Here is a 17284-nt window from a genome sequence, read left to right as displayed (position 1 = left end):
CAGAACTGAAGGAAATGGCCTCACGTTGAGTCACTGGAGAGTCAAGTTAGATGTTATAATTTTTTTTTATTTTTTTTTTTTAACTGTTTGGGTGGTCAGACATTGGAACAGCTTACCCCGCTTAGTGGTGGACTCACCACCCCCGGAGGCCTTTAAGAGCCGCTTGTCTGAAGTGACTTGGGGCACACAATGGCGGGCGGGCACTGCCAACCGCATTTCACGACCGTAAATTCCTGCCCTCACCTTGCCGCTCCCCGGCCCGGCCGCCCCGCCCTGAGCGGCCGCGCAGGCGCCGCTCCGCCCTTTGTGTGGGGCGGGCGGCGGCGCAGGCGCCGAGCGCGTTTCCTGCCGCCCGTGTCAGAGCCGGGCCCGCTCGGCCTCTCCCGCCGCCGGAGCGGAGTCGCGTTGACTGCCCAGAGTCCGCGAGTCCCGCTCCGCCGCCGCCGCCTCAGGTGAGTCCCGGCCGCGGCAGCGATGGGCGGCGGGAGCCTGCGGGCCCGCCGGGCTGAGGGGAGCGCGGGGGGGAGGCGCCGCAGCATCGCTGCCCCGAGGGGCTGGGGGCGCCGCGCTGAGGGCGAGGCGGTGCGCGCCGCCCGCCCTGAGGGCCGGGGAGAGGCGAGCCTGAGGAGGTGCCTCACGTTTCCCCCGCTGTGCCCCCCGTATTCCCCGCCGTGCCCTGTGCTGGCAGGGCCCGGTTTACAATCCGTGCCCATCCCGGCGGCTTTATCCTGCCGGCGGTGCCTTGTGCCAGGAGGTGCCCGGGATGAGCCATCCCCCCGGGAGATCCGCGCTGAGCGCCTCGGGAGGGAGTGACAGTGCTGGGAGGCTGTGACAGTGCTGGGAGGCTGTCCTTCCCCGCAGGTGCTTGGCTTCCAGGTGTTTGGGAGTGGTGTAGGTGCTCCGAGGGTGGGAAAGGATTCAAAAGATCCCTTTCTCGCTGTCACACGCACACGTTCTGTCTGCACTTGTGAGCCCTGGCTGGCTGCTTGTCCAGGAATGGGCAGGTACCGTTCACCACATATTTCTCACCCCAGAAGAGGTGACAGCAGCTGAGTGCTGTACATCCCAGCCTCGATCCTTTCAGGCCTTGTACTGAAAGAACTGCTCTACAAAGCTGCAAGATTTCCCCATTTTTCCCCCTCAATTTTAAAACATTTTATTGAAACTCAAAGTCAGTTGCTTTCCATTTGAAATAAAACTCAGGGAGAGCTGCATTAAGTACTTGGTTAAAAAGTCATACCAGTATCTTCCCCATGTGAGATTCTGAGTTTGGATGACAGGAAGGCATTGAGGTTATCAAGAATTATAAAGCCAGCAGCATTTTCTCTGGTGAAATATGAGCTGGATTTTGTCTGTGTATTAGTAAGGAATAAATATAACTGGAAAACTTCTTAAAGTGTTATCTTCCCAAAGAACATAGCAGTGTATCTATCAGGAGACAGAAATAGCACTGCTTTTTGAGGTGATCATCACTGTTGTGTTTTATGGGTTTGTAACCAAACCAAAATGGAAAAAAGTCTCTTGTAACCAGTTATGGAGCTCAAGTAATTCAGTCAATGGGAAGGAATGGACTGTACACCTTTGGGAGCAGCTGAGTGAAAATACCTGAATTAGGAGTTAGGGTGGGACCATATTTTATATGTAATGCCAATCTGTGAATAAAATACTCCAGTTGTGTTAGAAAGTGTTTCAAAATAGCTGCATTCCTTGGGGAGAGGAGACTGGATATTTTTACATTTTATTTCGGAAAGAGTAGCAAAGGCTGAGCATTCCTTGGTGGTGGAACAGCTCTTGAACTTTTCCTGTATATGGAAATGTGCTGCTACTGAATGTTGGCAGGAGCTAAAGCAAGATCCTGGAAAAAGCACTTTGCAGTTGTGTTTTGCTTCCACACGTGGAATCTCAGATGATGGATGGCCAAGGGCAGAGGTAAACCAGATATATCAACATTTGCACATTAACAAAAAAAAATTAATTATTTTGCCTAGGACTGTGTGTATTTAATATGTCATTTGATTGGTGGAATGTGATTATTATAAGAACTGTGAAAATCATGCTGGCTATAATTATGAGCTGGACTAAAAGCTCGTATTGGTAAGAGTTGTATTTCAAGTACATTTGAAGTGCACCCATAATTTGCATATTTTTAGAATAACAGTGCTCGATTTCCTTGAATAAAATAAAAAGTCTCTCCAGCTACTTGCGTTGGTGAAATACTGTCTCACCTCTGCTCCAAGATCCAGCACTTTCAAGGTATTTGTTAAACTGATGGTGTGATAGTAATTCCTGGGGCTCCCTAAGAACAGACTCATCCTTCTTTCACTCCCAAGTTTCTGTTGGATTGCCATTCATTTCCTGTTTGCTTCCAAATTCCTACCTTGTCCTGAAGTCTCCACCCTCTGCTAACATGGCCATACTTGGGTATGTTGTAATTCCAGGCTGTGATGGGTGTGGATCTCTTGGAATGACATCACGGAGATAGTTCTTTTAAGAGGGATATGTGGGGGTAAAAATGCTTTGATCCATCAGGCAGTGATAAATTGCTGTGAAAATTAGTGGAATATACCAAAGGAATTGACAAGTCCAAGCTGGATGTGTTGAACTGTGCACATTTTCATTATTACAGGTGACCTTGTGTTTTTATGGTGTTACCTTCCATCCATTTACACTGCTCTGGTTAATACAGAACATAGAATACCAAATATTAATACCTAAAATATTTTGGTATCTAAAATACTTTAATGTCTAAAATATTTTCATTTCAAAAATATGCTATTCCATGTCCTGTGTTAACCAAACCAGCATAAATGGATGGAAGATAACATAATAAAAACATTTTAAACAACTTTGTGTTTGTGGGTGGATGTGCCTCCAATTACAGATTTTCAGCACTGCCTCTTGTAACAACCATCAGTGAAAAGAAAAAAGTAGGTATTTAGCCTTTTTTAAACAAAATACTCACAAAGTGTAATGATTCAGCTTTAGTGTTTGAGTTTCATGGAGCAAAAGCCTGATTATCAAATAGTTCAGTGCTGGAATTAATTTGGAGAAATTACTAATTAGTTAATTACTAATCATAGTAATTTTTCCCTAGAATGCATATAAATGGTTTTATGAAATAATATATCAGCAGATCACAGTTACACATCAGTTTGATTTCCTGAAAAAAAGATTTTGTTGTAGTGCTTCCTGTGAGCCTGGATGCAGGTCAGGCTTTAGAATCAGTTCACTGACCTTTGTCCTAGATATTTATTTTTTTAATTGTTCTATTTCCATAGTACAATTAATAGGTTTATTAGATTCCTTGAGGACCTGCTCTCTTGTCTGTGAGGATACCCAAAGAAGCAGGTGTGTCTGGCTTTTAGGGCAGCTGCAGTTAGCTAATGTAAGCAGGACAATGCAAATCCATCACCCTGCTGAAAGTGTCTGGGGGTGTGACACAGGCAGCTCTTGAGCAGCCTTATCGTCTTTAAGTCATGATCTGTAAATAAATTGTAACACTGCACTGAAAGATGCTTGGTAAATGCTGAAAGAAATAAGATCAACTTGGTTTTATTAATTCTCTCATTTTGAAGCGCTTTGTTTTGAATTTTACGCCTTTCAGCCTTTTCACTTTTTGCAACATAGGAACCTCTTTAACTCGGAATGTCTCTGCATCAGTTCCTGCTGGAGCCAATCACCTGCCATGCCTGGAACAGAGACCGTACTCGTAAGTAATAGTTCATTTTCATTTTTAATTGATCTTTTTTTCAATTGCTGTTTTCTTTCTGCTGTCAGTTTTTAATCTTGTGATGTTCTGGGTCATGTTTATGGAAGGTGTGATCAGATACACAGTCCTACATGTTAAATGTTCTACTTCTGATCCAAAAAGCACAAGTCTTCCAAACCTGAGCTTTTCTAAGCCTGTTGTTTGAACTCTGGCATAGGAGGTAATTGAGTCTTCCTGGTGTTCCACAAAGCTTTGCCTCTTGGCCAGGTTTTCTATATAATGTGGATTGTTGTGTTCCAAATGTGTTGTCTTCCTGTGCAGAGTACTCATGGCCATGGAATGTGTACCAATATCAAACTGCCAGAGAGCAGGGTTAGGTGGGATTTTGGGAAGAAGTTCTTCCCAATGATTCCCAGAGAAGCTGTGCCTGGAAGTGCCCAAGGCCAGGTTGGATGGTGCTTGGAGCACCTTGGGATAGTGGAAGGTGTCCCTGTCCATGGCAGGAGGTTGGAACTGCAAGATCTTAAAGATGCCTTCCAACCCAAACCATTCCATGATTCTTTTTTTTATAATTATTGGAGATTTTCCAGGGATTTTGGCCCTTCATTTACAAAGCCCATGTAATGCTCTCAAATTTGTAAATAGAGATTTTAGATGAGAAAAGTCTTTCCAAATATAGCATTTACTATTAAAAAGCCTTCTGTACAATTGGATTGTTTTATTTCTTCTTTCAAGAGATTGCCATTAGCCCTAATAACCATGAAGTGCACATCTACAAGAAGAGTGGGAACCAGTGGGTGAAGGCTCACGAGCTGAAGGAACACAATGGACACATTACAGGTGAGATTGTGCTGAGCCACACATGAATTTTTCCAACCCCTCCTGTTTTCCCCAGTTGAGATTCTGAACAGGAGATCTGCAAGTGTGGAGTAAATAGATCTTTTTATAGCTTGGCATTCCCACTTAGGCAGAGCCTTGCAGCAGTTTTCTGAACTGCATGCAGTGAATGTTAGGAAGAAAAGCCCTATCTCATTTCCAGACATTTCAGTGGAGTTACTGAGCCATTTTTTCTTATCTATGGCTTATTTTTCATCCCTAATGACATAATGAGAACACATTTTCAGTCTGCTGAAGTAATCTGCTTGTGTCACAGTGATGCATGCTGTTCTCTTTCAAGTGCTAGTACTAAAATTTCATCCAGTATAGGACTGTAGAATTGCTTTGTGGTTTCCAACAACAATAAATACCCTTTTTTAAACAGTGTATAAACATATGAAGTGGTCAGTCCTAGACTTAGACCATCAGTGAGCACATTTATTGCAGGCTCTGTACATCCACAATGCAAGTTAAGAAGAGCTGCCACACTGAGTCACAAGGTGTTATTTTAAAAAATGTGATTATTCTGTGGCAGTCTTTTATATTACTGGGTTGGTTTTGGGTTTTTTTCATAGTGATATTTTTTAAATGGCTTTATCTCTTAAGGAAATGAAAATAATTAATACAAGCACATGCCCAAAGCAGCAAATTCTCTTCTCAGCTCACTAATGGGCAAAAGTGTCAGTCCAACAGCATTTTGCAGGAACTTTATTCAATTTTTCCAATTCTTGCTGTCAAAGAGTGCAACTATCTCTGCTTCTTTGTGAAGAGTCACTTAGGCTGCATTTACAAATTAGGTGTGTCCCCATTAAGACATTCTACTTGTACCTGTTAGTGTTAGAAGCCCAATATTCATGACTTGGGAGAAGAGCTCTCCCTGCTTTCCTGCACAGTGTGCACCTTTGGGATGCCAAACACTGTGGTGGTTGTAAAGAGAGGAGTTAAGCTGTGGTTACACACAGGAGAGCCACTGATCAAACTGCTTGTAACCCCTGACAGGAGTGAGTCAGCTGCTGCCACTGCAGCTCCTGATCACAGGGGACAAGGTCCTCTCGTGGCTCAGGTTTGTGGGGAGCTGCCTCTGCTCACTCACAGGAAGAGCTTGGTTTCTGCTAAGCTGAAAATCTGAACTTGGCCTAAGTCAGAACAGCACCAGGGCTGGTGAGAGGATGTGGTGGGCAGGAGGAGGAAAGAGAGACAGGATGGTCCCTCTTTCAAAGGCAGTGCTAGAACTCCTGTAACTGTAGCTTCAGGCTACCAAGCTCTTCACTTTTTAAGCATAAACCTATTTTGAATTAAACAATATAATATAGTAGCATTAGTACAAATTGTTTCCACAGCTTTTATCCCACTTTCAGTTTGTGAGTTTAAGAGATGTTTTTAATACTGAATGTAGTAAGGAAAAACCACTGATACATAATTTGTGGCAGGAGAGTTGAGGACTGCATCCCAAAGGATGCTAGAGAAAAGATGAAAAATAATGTTCCCATAAGATTTTCCAGTTGGGAACATTCTTTATTGCCTGGGAGGGGAAAGAAGCAATGACAGCTTTATCCAAGGTTTTATTTTATTCTTTGAATCTGTTATTTTTTTCTTGGTAAACCTTTCTTGTGGCACAGATTAAATAGGCATGGAAAAAATGTAAACATCGTGTCAGTGCATAAAGATTGATAACAGCTAACCAAAAAGCCCTGTTGTCTAAACTTTAGATCATGGCTGCAGTCTGGCAGCAAGCACAAAATGTTGTTAAGAGGTTGTGCAGTTTTAGAATTGCTGAGTTTCAGCTGTTGAGAGGGATCTTGCACAAGTCAGAGGTTTGGAGGGTGCTGGTGGACAGGCCTTGGCCGGTCTGCAGAGCTCCACCTGTTGGCCAGCCCTCGGAGCTTCCCCAGCCAGCAAATCCCTGGGATCTGGGAATTTGGGATCTGCAGTTTTGATGAAAGCTAGAGGGAGAAACAAGTATCCTTAACAGCTTGAAATAGCTCCTGGAGAATAAGAGATGAAAGGGAATGACATAACAGTAATAACTGTGTCAGTGATCAGTTCGTCAGGAACTGCAGTGACAGCAAGGAGGAATGGCTTCAGACTGAAAGAGGGGAAATTCAGGTTAGATATGGGCAAAATTCTTCCTGTGAGGTTGGTGAGGCCCTGGCTCAGATTGCCTGGAGAAGCTGAGGCTGCCCCTGAATCCCTGGGAGTGTCCAAGGAAGTGCCCAAGTGGATGGGGCTTGGAGCAACCTGGGATAGCGAGTGGGCGTTGGCACAGAGTTGGAACTGGACGATCTTTAAGGCCCTTTCCACCACAAACAATTCTGTGATTGTGTGACAGAGAGCTGTGAGGTGATCTCTGTTCTCCCTTAATATAAAGGACAAAATTACTTCCTGTGACCCTTCACTGGCAGGCATTGACTGGGCTCCCAAAAGCGACCGCATCGTGACGTGCGGCGCCGACCGCAACGCCTACGTGTGGAGCCAGAAGGACGGCGTGTGGAAACCCACCCTCGTCATCCTCCGCATCAACCGCGCCGCCACCTTCGTCAAGTGGTCCCCCTTGGAGAACAAGTTTGCTGTGGGCAGTGGGGCTCGGCTCATATCCGTGTGCTACTTTGAGTCTGAAAATGACTGGTGAGCTGGTTTTGTGTCTTTAAGGTCGGCATGGGAATGCTGGTGTTGTTTAATGCTGGTAACTGAGTTTTATTAATTCCTGAAATATTCAGGAAATGTTGAGGGATGGCCCCATCAGTTCTTCTGTGGACTTTAACATTTGGGGAATAAATGTTATTCTCTCTTCACTCTGCTGTAGCACCTAAAGGCCTTTGCCTATTTTCAGACAGTGCAAGTTAGTGTGGATGTGTTCTGCCAGACTGCCATAAACATATGTTTCTTTTCTGCAAGTGCAAGAATTTCTGCAGAGTAAAGATTTCATTGCTACAACTCTGTGGTTGAAAAAAGAGAAATATTTTCTTCCCCCTCTTTGTGCCAGAATGAATGAAGAAATCTTCACTAGAGTCTTTCTTCTGTATCTATTATTTTGGGCCATTTCTTGTCATTCTGTCACATCTCCAGGGTGATCTATTAGAAGATGTTTGAGCTTGTCATCGACCTGTTCTGCATTTTGTCATGTACTTCTACCACAGTTTATAGATTTCGCATAGGAATATCACAAAGATATTTCCACCATTTACATTTTTCTCATTTTAGCATCTAAACTTAAAGCTTCTGGTCTTCTCCCTTTGCAGCTGCACGTGTTGGAGCTACATTTGCTGTATCATGTGTAGCTGAAATCAGTGTGTGGGGTGTCTTTTACTTTGGGTTGCATAACCAGGCACAAAAACACAGGTGTTCTGTGTGCAGTCTGCCATGTGGAGATGAAAAAACAATGGCACCATCTGCAAAATACATTTTAAAGATTGTCTTAGACTTTTATGCTTTCCAGTATATTCACTTATCAATATTTTTTCTCTGCCTTGCTTGTCTGCAAAAGAATCAAGACTCCATGTGCTAAAGAAATATAATTTGTAAATTGTGAACCTTAAAACTTGTGCTTGATGGAAGTAAAATCAGAGAAAAAGCACCATCATCCCAAAGGCCATCAAGTGGATAATAGATTTCATTACTGGTTTGTGAATAGTTCAGATAAACCAAATCTGCTGAGACATATTTAGGCCACTATTGATGAATTCAGCAGCAGGACCACTTTGCACTGCACTGCAGATAATTGAGATGAATGCCCTGGTTGGGTCATTGGCAGTCCCCCCATTTTCTTGTTGTGTTTTATAGTTATTGTATTTTTAAACAGTAGAAAAGTCAATAGGCAAGAGATGTGAGTATAAAATTCTTTGGAAGGACTGGAGAAGGACTTGTGCTTGGTGATCCATGAAAGTAGTCGTGCTTCACTGGGGGAAGAGACCTGGCAATTCCTGTGCAAAATTCACATCAAAGAATTCCATCTAATGCATCATAAAAATCAGTTTGAAGGGGAGTAGGACTTAGCTGAGGAGATACATGTTTAATGAGCTTGTTCATAATATTTGAAAGTTTAATTAAGCTAACCATAAAGTTCACAGATTGCACAGGAGAATGTAAAAGATTTGGACATGAAGTTTTTTCTAAAACTGATGTGTTTAGTCATTAACAGAGAATTATCTTTTTGAGGAATGCTTCATGAATTTGTGGGAATCAGGTAAAATATGTTCATATAAATTTTATGTCTTGTTTTGGTTTGATTTTGTTTTAGGTGGGTGAGCAAACACATTAAAAAGCCCATTCGTTCCACTGTCCTCAGCCTGGACTGGCACCCCAACAATGTCCTGCTGGCTGCAGGATCCTGTGACTTCAAGTGCAGGTGAGAAACTAAAACATTTATCTACAGTGTGGGTTACTGGATCAAATCAATAGTTTGAGCATGTTGATCAGGTATTTGCACTTGGTAATAGAGTAGAAGGTGGCTCATTGTGTACTGTTGTTGGTACCAAAATAAAATCACCAGCTTGAGAAACCTTGGCTTTGGTGCTGCTGTGTCCTGGCTTTGCACAGGCAGCATGGATCTGCTGGGGACTCACCTGAATTTGGGGGATTGCTGGGTTCCTTGCCAGCATTACACAGCATTTGGGCTGAGAACTGCTCATTAGGCTCAAGTTGGATTAGCAGGTGTTACCTTATAGAACACCAACACTGCTAATTAAGAGTTCAAAAAGCAATACCCTAATGGTGCAGTTCCAAAATTCAGAGTAACTGGTCATTTCCAAAGGTGTTATCCCATCTTTTTTTCTCTGAGTTCCTTGTTTCCTCCCCTTTGCCTGTGGGGAGCCAAACAATTGATCCACCTGCAACTCAACACAATAGAAGAGAATTTTGGAGACCATTAAAAAAAAAATAGCTGTTAAAGGCAGATTAGTGTGAGAGATGGATGGGAGAGACTTTGCAGCTGATTGTGAAATTAGAGTGTGAGGGATGGGCCCTGCAAACTGCTCTGTGCTGAGTGATTGGGGTCACTGCAGGGAAGTCTGCATGGGGAGTCTGCAGAGCCTGACTTGAATCCACATTGACTTCATCACTTGTACCTTGAATGATAATGAAAGCTTCTTTTCTTAAATTCTTTATGTAATAGGGCAATTTTTAAGCTTCAAAGTGTGCACTAAAAATGACTAAGGAGGAGTGGGAGGGGGAGGTGGGACTGACTATGGCATTCCTTATTTCAGAATGAAACCCTCACATCTAAACCCCATCCTTTGATACCTTTTCATGTAAGGAGAGATGTTACATGGAAGCTGGGAAAGAGAGGAGAGTTGTCTCCTCTTTTCTGCCTTATTTACAGTTTAAATTACATAAACTGTATGTATTCACTTCCTGCCACAAATAGGTGATGTGAAGCAGAAGCAGCTACTTTTCACATGTGGAAGTTTTTAAATTTGTTTTCATAAAGGACTCAGGATTTTTACATAGGTCACCTGAAATGTGTGTGTGTGTCCAACCCAAACCATTCATGGATTCTAGGATTCTGTTTCTTCCCCCAATCCATGAAAAACTATTCTCTTATGTAAATGACAAGTACAGATCTCTAGAATTCCAGTTCTCCTTTCAGTTCCATATTAAAAATAAAAAGATACCTGAAGTGTGCACCTGTTCTGATGGAAATTATGAAGTGGATCTGCCAGAGCCACTGCCACGTAATAAGCATCTAAGTGGGAAACATTTTGGGGAAGGAATGAATGAAGAGCAGGAGGCTGCAAATTGCTGGGTATTCAGCAGAGGGTTTTGGTGCTTGGCCAAGATAAATGAGCTCCCCTTGTATTTATCTGAAATACATATGTATCTGTATGTATCTGTAGCTAGGAGCAGCACATAAGTATGATTTTATGGTCTTGCTGAGGGAGTGAAAGTCATTTCCCAACATTCTTTGAAGGCTGGGGCCTTCAAGTTGAGGTGATTTTAGTTTTAAAAGACAGGGAGACTTTAATAAGGGGGAAGACTTCTTATGTTTTTAAGTAACAGTCAAATTCAAGGTCTTCCCTGCTTAGGTATGATTTTCCTGCCTTGTGTCAAAGGCTGTTGCTTTAAACATCTTGTCCTACTTCCATACATTAAGAGACCATCCTTTTAGGTAGCTCTATAAAATTCAGATTTTTAAAGGATTAACATTAGATTATATTTAAACTAATAGAGCTAAATATATATCCATACTTAATTCCCTGAAAATCTGTACCTAATATAGCTGCAGTTAAACCCTTCTCATTCCATATGAGCAGCTTTATTGAAATAACCTGACTATAGGTACCTTTGGAAGTGCTTACCCCACACATACAAAAGATATAAAAAACAGGGAAAGGGAGGCTACATTTTCCTCAACTCACTATAAAATAATTCGTGTTTGTGTGACTGTAACCATGAATATTTGATTATAGTTTCTCATTTATACTGATTTTTTTTCCCTCTGGTAGTAGCATGGTGCAGCTGCCTTGCTCCTCCTGTTCAATGGACTCAAATCCTATGGTTGTGACGTCCCATTAAATTCCATGGTAACAGTCAAGAACACCATATTGTGGCATGTCTGAATCATGCAGAAGGAATTTGAGGAAAGGGGGAGGCTTTCTATTTAAACATACCTTAAAAATTGTAGTGCTGGGGAAAAAAAATCTATGAAAGCATTGCAGTATTTCAGGTCTTCAAGGCATTTTTGCAATAGTGAACCGGAAGAAGGTGGCTCAGAGCTCCTTTGCTGGCATTAGAACATCACATTTTTTTCTTTGAAATCCTGCTAAAACAGTAATGTTCTTAAAGAGTGGGTAATTTTGTAGGTGTTTGTATTAGCTTCTAATTATACAGTGCCATTCCTGGGTTTTCTCTAGCTGAAAGCTTGACTCTGGAGAGCTGTTAGCACCGCAAAAGGATGAAAGGGAAATCTTGGCATGGGGAAAAGTGCACTGACGTGTGTTTTTGTGCCATCTTCTGGAAAAAAGGGAGAGGGCTACAAGAACAGCATTCATGAGAAACCTGTGTGCTTTACACCCTTTGTACTGCTGCTTCCAGGCTTGTTCAAAGACATCAAAATATTTTATTTTGGGAGAATCAGGACACATCTCTCTCCTTCCAACACGAAACACACCCCATGCTCCCAGGAGCTTTGTTCTCTCTTTGTTCACACCAATATCTTTTTATTTGCAGGGTGTTCTCTGCTTACATTAAGGAAGTGGATGAAAAGCCAGCCAGCACACCCTGGGGCTCCAAGATGCCTTTTGGGCAGCTGATGTCGGAATTTGGGGGCGCAGGCAGCGGAGGGTGGGTGCACAGCGTGAGCTTCTCCGCCAGCGGCAACCGCCTGGCCTGGGTCAGTCATGACAGCACCGTGTCAGTGGCTGATGCCTCCAAAAACATGATGTGAGTATCCCCTTGCTGCTCTTGTGAGCCTGAGGATCCTAAAGGTCTTTTCCAACCTTAATGATTCCCTGTGGAATATTGGGCTCGCGAGCTCGCGCCTCTGTTGCCTGTTTTACTGTAGGTTCCAGGTCTCTTTGAGGCTTATATAAATATAAATATTCTATAAATAAGGTTTGTTTCTGTGAATTTTAGAGTGTATAATTTAAATTCTTTGTAAGAATTCCTTGGTGAGAGTATAGCAAACTTATTTTGGGGTCAAAAAAGAGGCATTTAGGAAGAGAGGTAAGTTCCACTGAGTAACCAGGGAAACAATATTTCCTTTCCAAAACAGTATTTGCAATACAACATATTCCAGACAATATTCCCAATTCAAAGAGAATCCAGAAATATGCTCACTGCAGCACTAAGACCACATCTCTAACCAGAATCTGGAAAATATTCATGAAATATTAATTTCAACATCTGTCCTTAAGATGCTGCTGATGCAAGGTTTCAACTTATACCTTCCAGTCCAACAAAATACTTTACTAACAATTGCTCCTTTTGCTTCTCCTTTTGATCTGCATAACTTTGCAATGTCCTTGGCTTTCCAGCCAGGAAGGATGACATTATCCATATGTTTTGATAGCAGAAGTCTCTGAGGTCATCCAGGCATTTCTGGAATTGATTTTGAATTGTGGTTCTGATCAGTACAGTTGTATAAGTACCTGGCTGGGAATGCCATTTATTATGAAGTGTTTAAGAATTCTCTTTATTTGTCATTAAGTCGCAGAAGTTGACTTAAATGAACATCAAGGCTTTTTGCCTCTGCAAAGATGTCAAGCATCAAAATTTCAAGTGTTTTTTGTATTCAAATGAAATTAATATATTCATCAAAACAGATATTTTTGGGGTTATTCCCTTTAAACTCTTGCTCCTGTTTACACACAGTTTTGGTAATGTTAGCCTTTCACCTGGAATACTTGGCTTTGTTATAAATCTTCCAGCACACTTGCATTAGGCTGAAACTTTTTATTACAAATTACAACCTTCTGTTGTCACCACAGGGCAGCCGAGCTACCTTGACTTTTCCAACAATCCTTGCGTGGGAACGGTGCCTATTTTTTGTTAGAGCCGAAAATGAGAGGTTTCAGTGAATCCCTCTAACAAATGTCCTTGTGCTCAGGGTTTCGCAGCTGAAAACAGAGTTCCTCCCACTCCTGAGCGTGTCCTTTGTCTCCGAGAACAGCGTGGTGGCAGCTGTAAGTGTCTGCTGTTTCCTCCTTGCAGAGCTTTGTCGTGTTTTGGAGGGGGAGAAAACCCCATGCCTTGCACAGTTAATAATATCACTAAACAAGCTCTGCCCTGGTGTTTGCACGTTGGAAGGGCAGGCTGGGAGTGCTGAGCTGGTGTTTCCTGATGGCTCTTTGGTTGCAGGGCCACGACTGCTGCCCAATGCTCTTCAACTGTGACGACCGTGGCTTGCTGAGCTTCGTTTCCAAACTCGACATTCCCAAACAGAGCATCCAGCGCAACATCTCCGCCATGGAGCGCTTCCGCAACATGGACAAAAGAGCCACCACGGAAGACCGCAACACCACCCTGGAGACACTGCACCAAAACAGTATAACGTGAGTGTCCTGCTGCCAGCAGCAGCCCAGGGAATGTCCCCCATGCGTGGGAGTGTTCTCTCTTAGGTTTGCTGCACCAGAAGGGCGAGCTGGTATTCCTTGTGGTCTTTCCCTAGCAGCTCTGTTTTTCTGGGATTTACGTGGGTGTTGGTTAATCATTGACATGGCTACAGCTGTTTGCTCGTGGTTAATGTGTTGTGTACCTTGGACACAGCTTATCTTATCAAATATGTGGGTAGTTCCCAAGAGGCTGGTGGCACTGTGCAAAATCCAGTCAGCAAAATCCACCTGAAATTCACATCCCAGCTTCCCATTTCAGATGTTACTGCAATGTGTATTTATTTATTATGTATCACTGTTTTCAAGCTGAAAGAGGGCAAATTTAGGTTAAACATACAGAAAAATCCTTCCCTGTGAGGGTGGGGAGGCCCTGGTTGCCCAGAGAAGCTGTGGCTGCCCCATCCCTGGAAGCTTTCAAGTCCAGGTTGGAGCAACCTGGGATAGTGGAAAGTGTCCCTGCCCATAGCAGGGAGTGGGGCTGGATGAGTTCTAATGTCCCTTCCACCCCAAACCATTCCACAATTCTGTTAATCAAAAGGATTCATTCAGGTTAATTGGGTAAAATATCTTTGCATTAAAAAAAATTATGTGATCCCCAGGGATGTTGAGCAATTTCTCCTTATTCAAGGGAAACCTTTTGTCTCACCAAGCCATTAAAGAGCTTTCAGCATCTTTTCCTTGGCTTATTTTTCTGAGGCATTCTACCAAGAATCTAGTGTAGGCTCTGGTATAGTCATGTCTCCATCCAAAGAGTAGGAGTAGAATTCAACCCAAATTTCCCAGTTTTCTGGCTCTCTGGAATGGGTGTTGGAGCTCTCACTCTCTGTTTGCAGCCAAGTGTCTATTTATGAGATAGACAAACGGGATTGTCGGAAATTCTGCACCACCGGCATCGATGGAGCAATGACCATCTGGGATTTTAAGGTAAAAATGTGCTTTTACTACCATGTTTATGTGAACTAGCTGGGGTGGTGGATTTTTAAAAATTTTTTTTATTCTCTAGTATCAACTCCTGGGGCTCAGCCCCAAGCCAGGTTTTAGTAGCAGCAGGAAATCCAGACTGGAATATTCGAAACCATTAGTGAAGTCCATAAGAAAAACTGATCCAAGAATCTGCATAAAGGCAGATGCAGTTTGTTAAGCAGATGGTGCTAATACAGACTTATTTTTTAGTAGAATTACTTCACGTCCCTGTAGGAATCCCCTTAATTCTTTCATTCTCCAGGCTCAGCCTCAGTTGGGCTGGAGCAGTTTGTACAACACAACCCCCTGCCTCTTCCTTCTCCCATCCCATGGGGCTCTGCTCACTGCCCTGCTGCAGAACATGGTCCTGTCCTCTCAGAATTAACTTACCCAAGGAGTAAGAAGTTGTCTCTAACAGCTGGAACATACAATATTGAAAATCCTAAAAGGATATATTAATGTCCATGCTTGCTTTGCTCAGGCCTGGCCAACAGAGGTCCCTGTTGGTCTTCCCAAAACTGGGCTATGGGACTGATTTAGGGAAAGAATAGATTGTCTGTGTTCTGTGGTGCCAGAGTGCTCTGGTGGGGAGAGGAGTCAAAGAAGAAGTTGAGGTGATCTCTAAGCTGCTTTAGTGCAGTTTTAGGTCTGTATCATTGGCCTGTACATGCCTGAGTTTGAAAGGAATGACTGTTGTGGTCTCTAGCTCTTGCATTAGGAAGAAATTCTTTACTTAAAGAAGAAATTCTTCCCTGTCAGGTTGCCCAGAGCAGCTGTGGCTGCCCCTGGATCCCTGGAAGTGTCCATGGCCAGGGTGGATGGGGCCTGGAGCACCCTGGGGCAGTGGAAGGTGGCTGTGCCCATGGCAGGGGCTGGAATGAGATGAGCTTTAAGATCCCTTCCAACCCAAACCATTCTGGGATTCTATATCTGAGTCTAATTTCAAATATTCATGATTTTTGCTTGTTTTTTAGCATTTACACTGAATTATTTAGCCCAGGCTATGGCAGCAGATTGTAATTAAGATTTTTTTTTCTCTCCTTCAAGACTTTAGAGTCCTCCATCCAAGGGCTACGAATCATGTGAAGGTGGATTTCCATGATCTAGCAGGACAAACTGCTTGACAGAATGCAGCTCCCACATCTGCACAAACCTGAAAAGGGAGGAGGAAGGTGAAATATTTGGAAACACTGAGAAAATACAGCTTGGCAGATTTTCTTTTGAATCTAAATTTGGTGAATTGTGTTGGTTTCAAAATCAGCTGTGATTGTTCTTTTTTTTTTTTTTTTGGTTGGTTGTTTCATTCCATTCTTTTACCAAAGCTGCTCCTTAAGTAGTTTATTGCAGGAAGTTATGAATCACTAACTTAAAAGGGGAATTTTATGTAAATTGTCTGCTAGAAATAATAATAATAATAAAAAAGAAAAAAACTGATTCTTTGTTTTGATGTTTATTGATTCAAAAAGGGGTGTTAAGGACAGAGTGGGGAAAACCCTGCACTGATATTTTATGGCCTTAAAGCAGGAGAAGTTCATCTTAACTGAAAGATTCTAAAGTGACAGACCTGGAGTTTTGATGACCTGGATGTGAAGATTCAGATGAGCTGCTTCCAGGGGAATTCTTCCCTTGAGGTGACGATTTTGGAGGATGAATGATTTTATCCTACTTCTCTTCATTCTGTCTGCTTTGCATTTAATCCATAACAACAGCAAATTAACCTGAATGTCTTTTTTGTTGTCTGCTCAGTGGGTGTCATTTTTCCAAAGGTGAGTGACCAGAATTATTTGTAGTTGCCTTTGGGATTGGTCCCAAGCCTGCTCCCAGAGCAGTGCCTGGGGGACAGGATGGAAAGCTCTGTGTGGAAGGTGAGGCAAAAATCTGCTGAGCCTTGTCTGGGGAACACAAATTAAAAGCAAATCTCGTGGTAAGTCCATGAAACTTCAAAGCTGGGGAATCACCATCCCTGGAGGTGTTCAAGAAGTGACTGGATGTGGCACTCAGTGCTCTGAGCTGGATGGCAAGGTAGGGATTGGTCACAGGTTGGACTTGGTGAATTTGGGAGGTTTTTTCCACCCTCAGTGGTTCTAGGATTCTGTGTCCTGTTAGAGCTGGGCTCTCAACTCATAAAATCCTGTATTTATAACAACTGGTGGGAAAGGAAGCTGCAGCCAGAGGTGTCGGTGTGGTCTGGCTTCTGTGCTGGTCTTTGTCCCCAGGTGCCTTTTGCAGTTCAGCTCCGAGCCTCAGGAGCTCATGGAGGCATTTGCACACAACTTTCTTCACAGGGTGTATTCCTCCTCCCTGTGTTGCTGCCTTGCTGTGCTCCAAGGGGATTAGCTGGCTCATGGCATTGCTTTGCAAAGCTGAAAATTGTCATTTCTGCTGAAAATGCAGAAGTGTTTTAAAAAAAACCCCAATGACTAAATTTACCACTTCCTCTGGAACCAGAGTTGCTTCACACCCTGCTCGTTTCTCAGCTCTGTTACTGTGGAAGATCAGCTCTGAATGGCAGCCACTGTTCTCCATCACAGAGCTGGATCCTCCTCTGGTTTCCTGTGTCTCCCACCTTCTCCCTGGCAGTCACGCTCAGCTTTACAATTTCCTCTCCCTTCTAATAACGAGTGTTTCATTTCTTGCAGTCAGGGGATCTGGGGGGTAGCAGAGAGGGAAGGGGTGAGTGAGTGCATCC

The 17284-nt window shown here is 43.1% G+C and overlaps 1 protein-coding gene across 2 annotated transcripts; it reads left to right on the top strand.

The window, feature by feature from the left end:
• The first annotated feature begins 296 nt into the window (after positions 1–296).
• Positions 297–16029, top strand: ARPC1A (actin related protein 2/3 complex subunit 1A). 2 transcript variants are annotated; one of them, XM_039732420.1, is made up of 10 exons: positions 297–452; positions 3628–3709; positions 4445–4549; positions 6988–7210; positions 8823–8930; positions 11750–11962; positions 13128–13203; positions 13379–13572; positions 14466–14556; positions 15643–16029. In XM_039732420.1, the coding sequence occupies exons 2-10, from the start codon at positions 3646–3648 to the stop codon at positions 15679–15681; spliced, it is 1113 nt and encodes a 370-aa protein (XP_039588354.1). In that variant the 5' UTR covers positions 297–452; positions 3628–3645; the 3' UTR covers positions 15682–16029. The 2 variants fall into 2 exon arrangements, with proteins under 2 accessions (XP_039588354.1, XP_039588355.1); XM_039732421.1 differs by having other exon boundaries at positions 303–452; positions 3605–3709.
• Positions 16030–17284: the final 1255 nt, after the last annotated feature.

The sequence above is a fragment of the Passer montanus genome, unplaced genomic scaffold (genome assembly GCF_014805655.1).
Source record: "Passer montanus isolate IOZ18808 unplaced genomic scaffold, ASM1480565v1 scaffold8, whole genome shotgun sequence".
NCBI lineage: Eukaryota > Metazoa > Chordata > Aves > Passeriformes > Passeridae > Passer > Passer montanus.
Note: the sequence above shows the minus strand (reverse complement) of the source record. Positions and strands in the feature narration are given on the sequence as shown.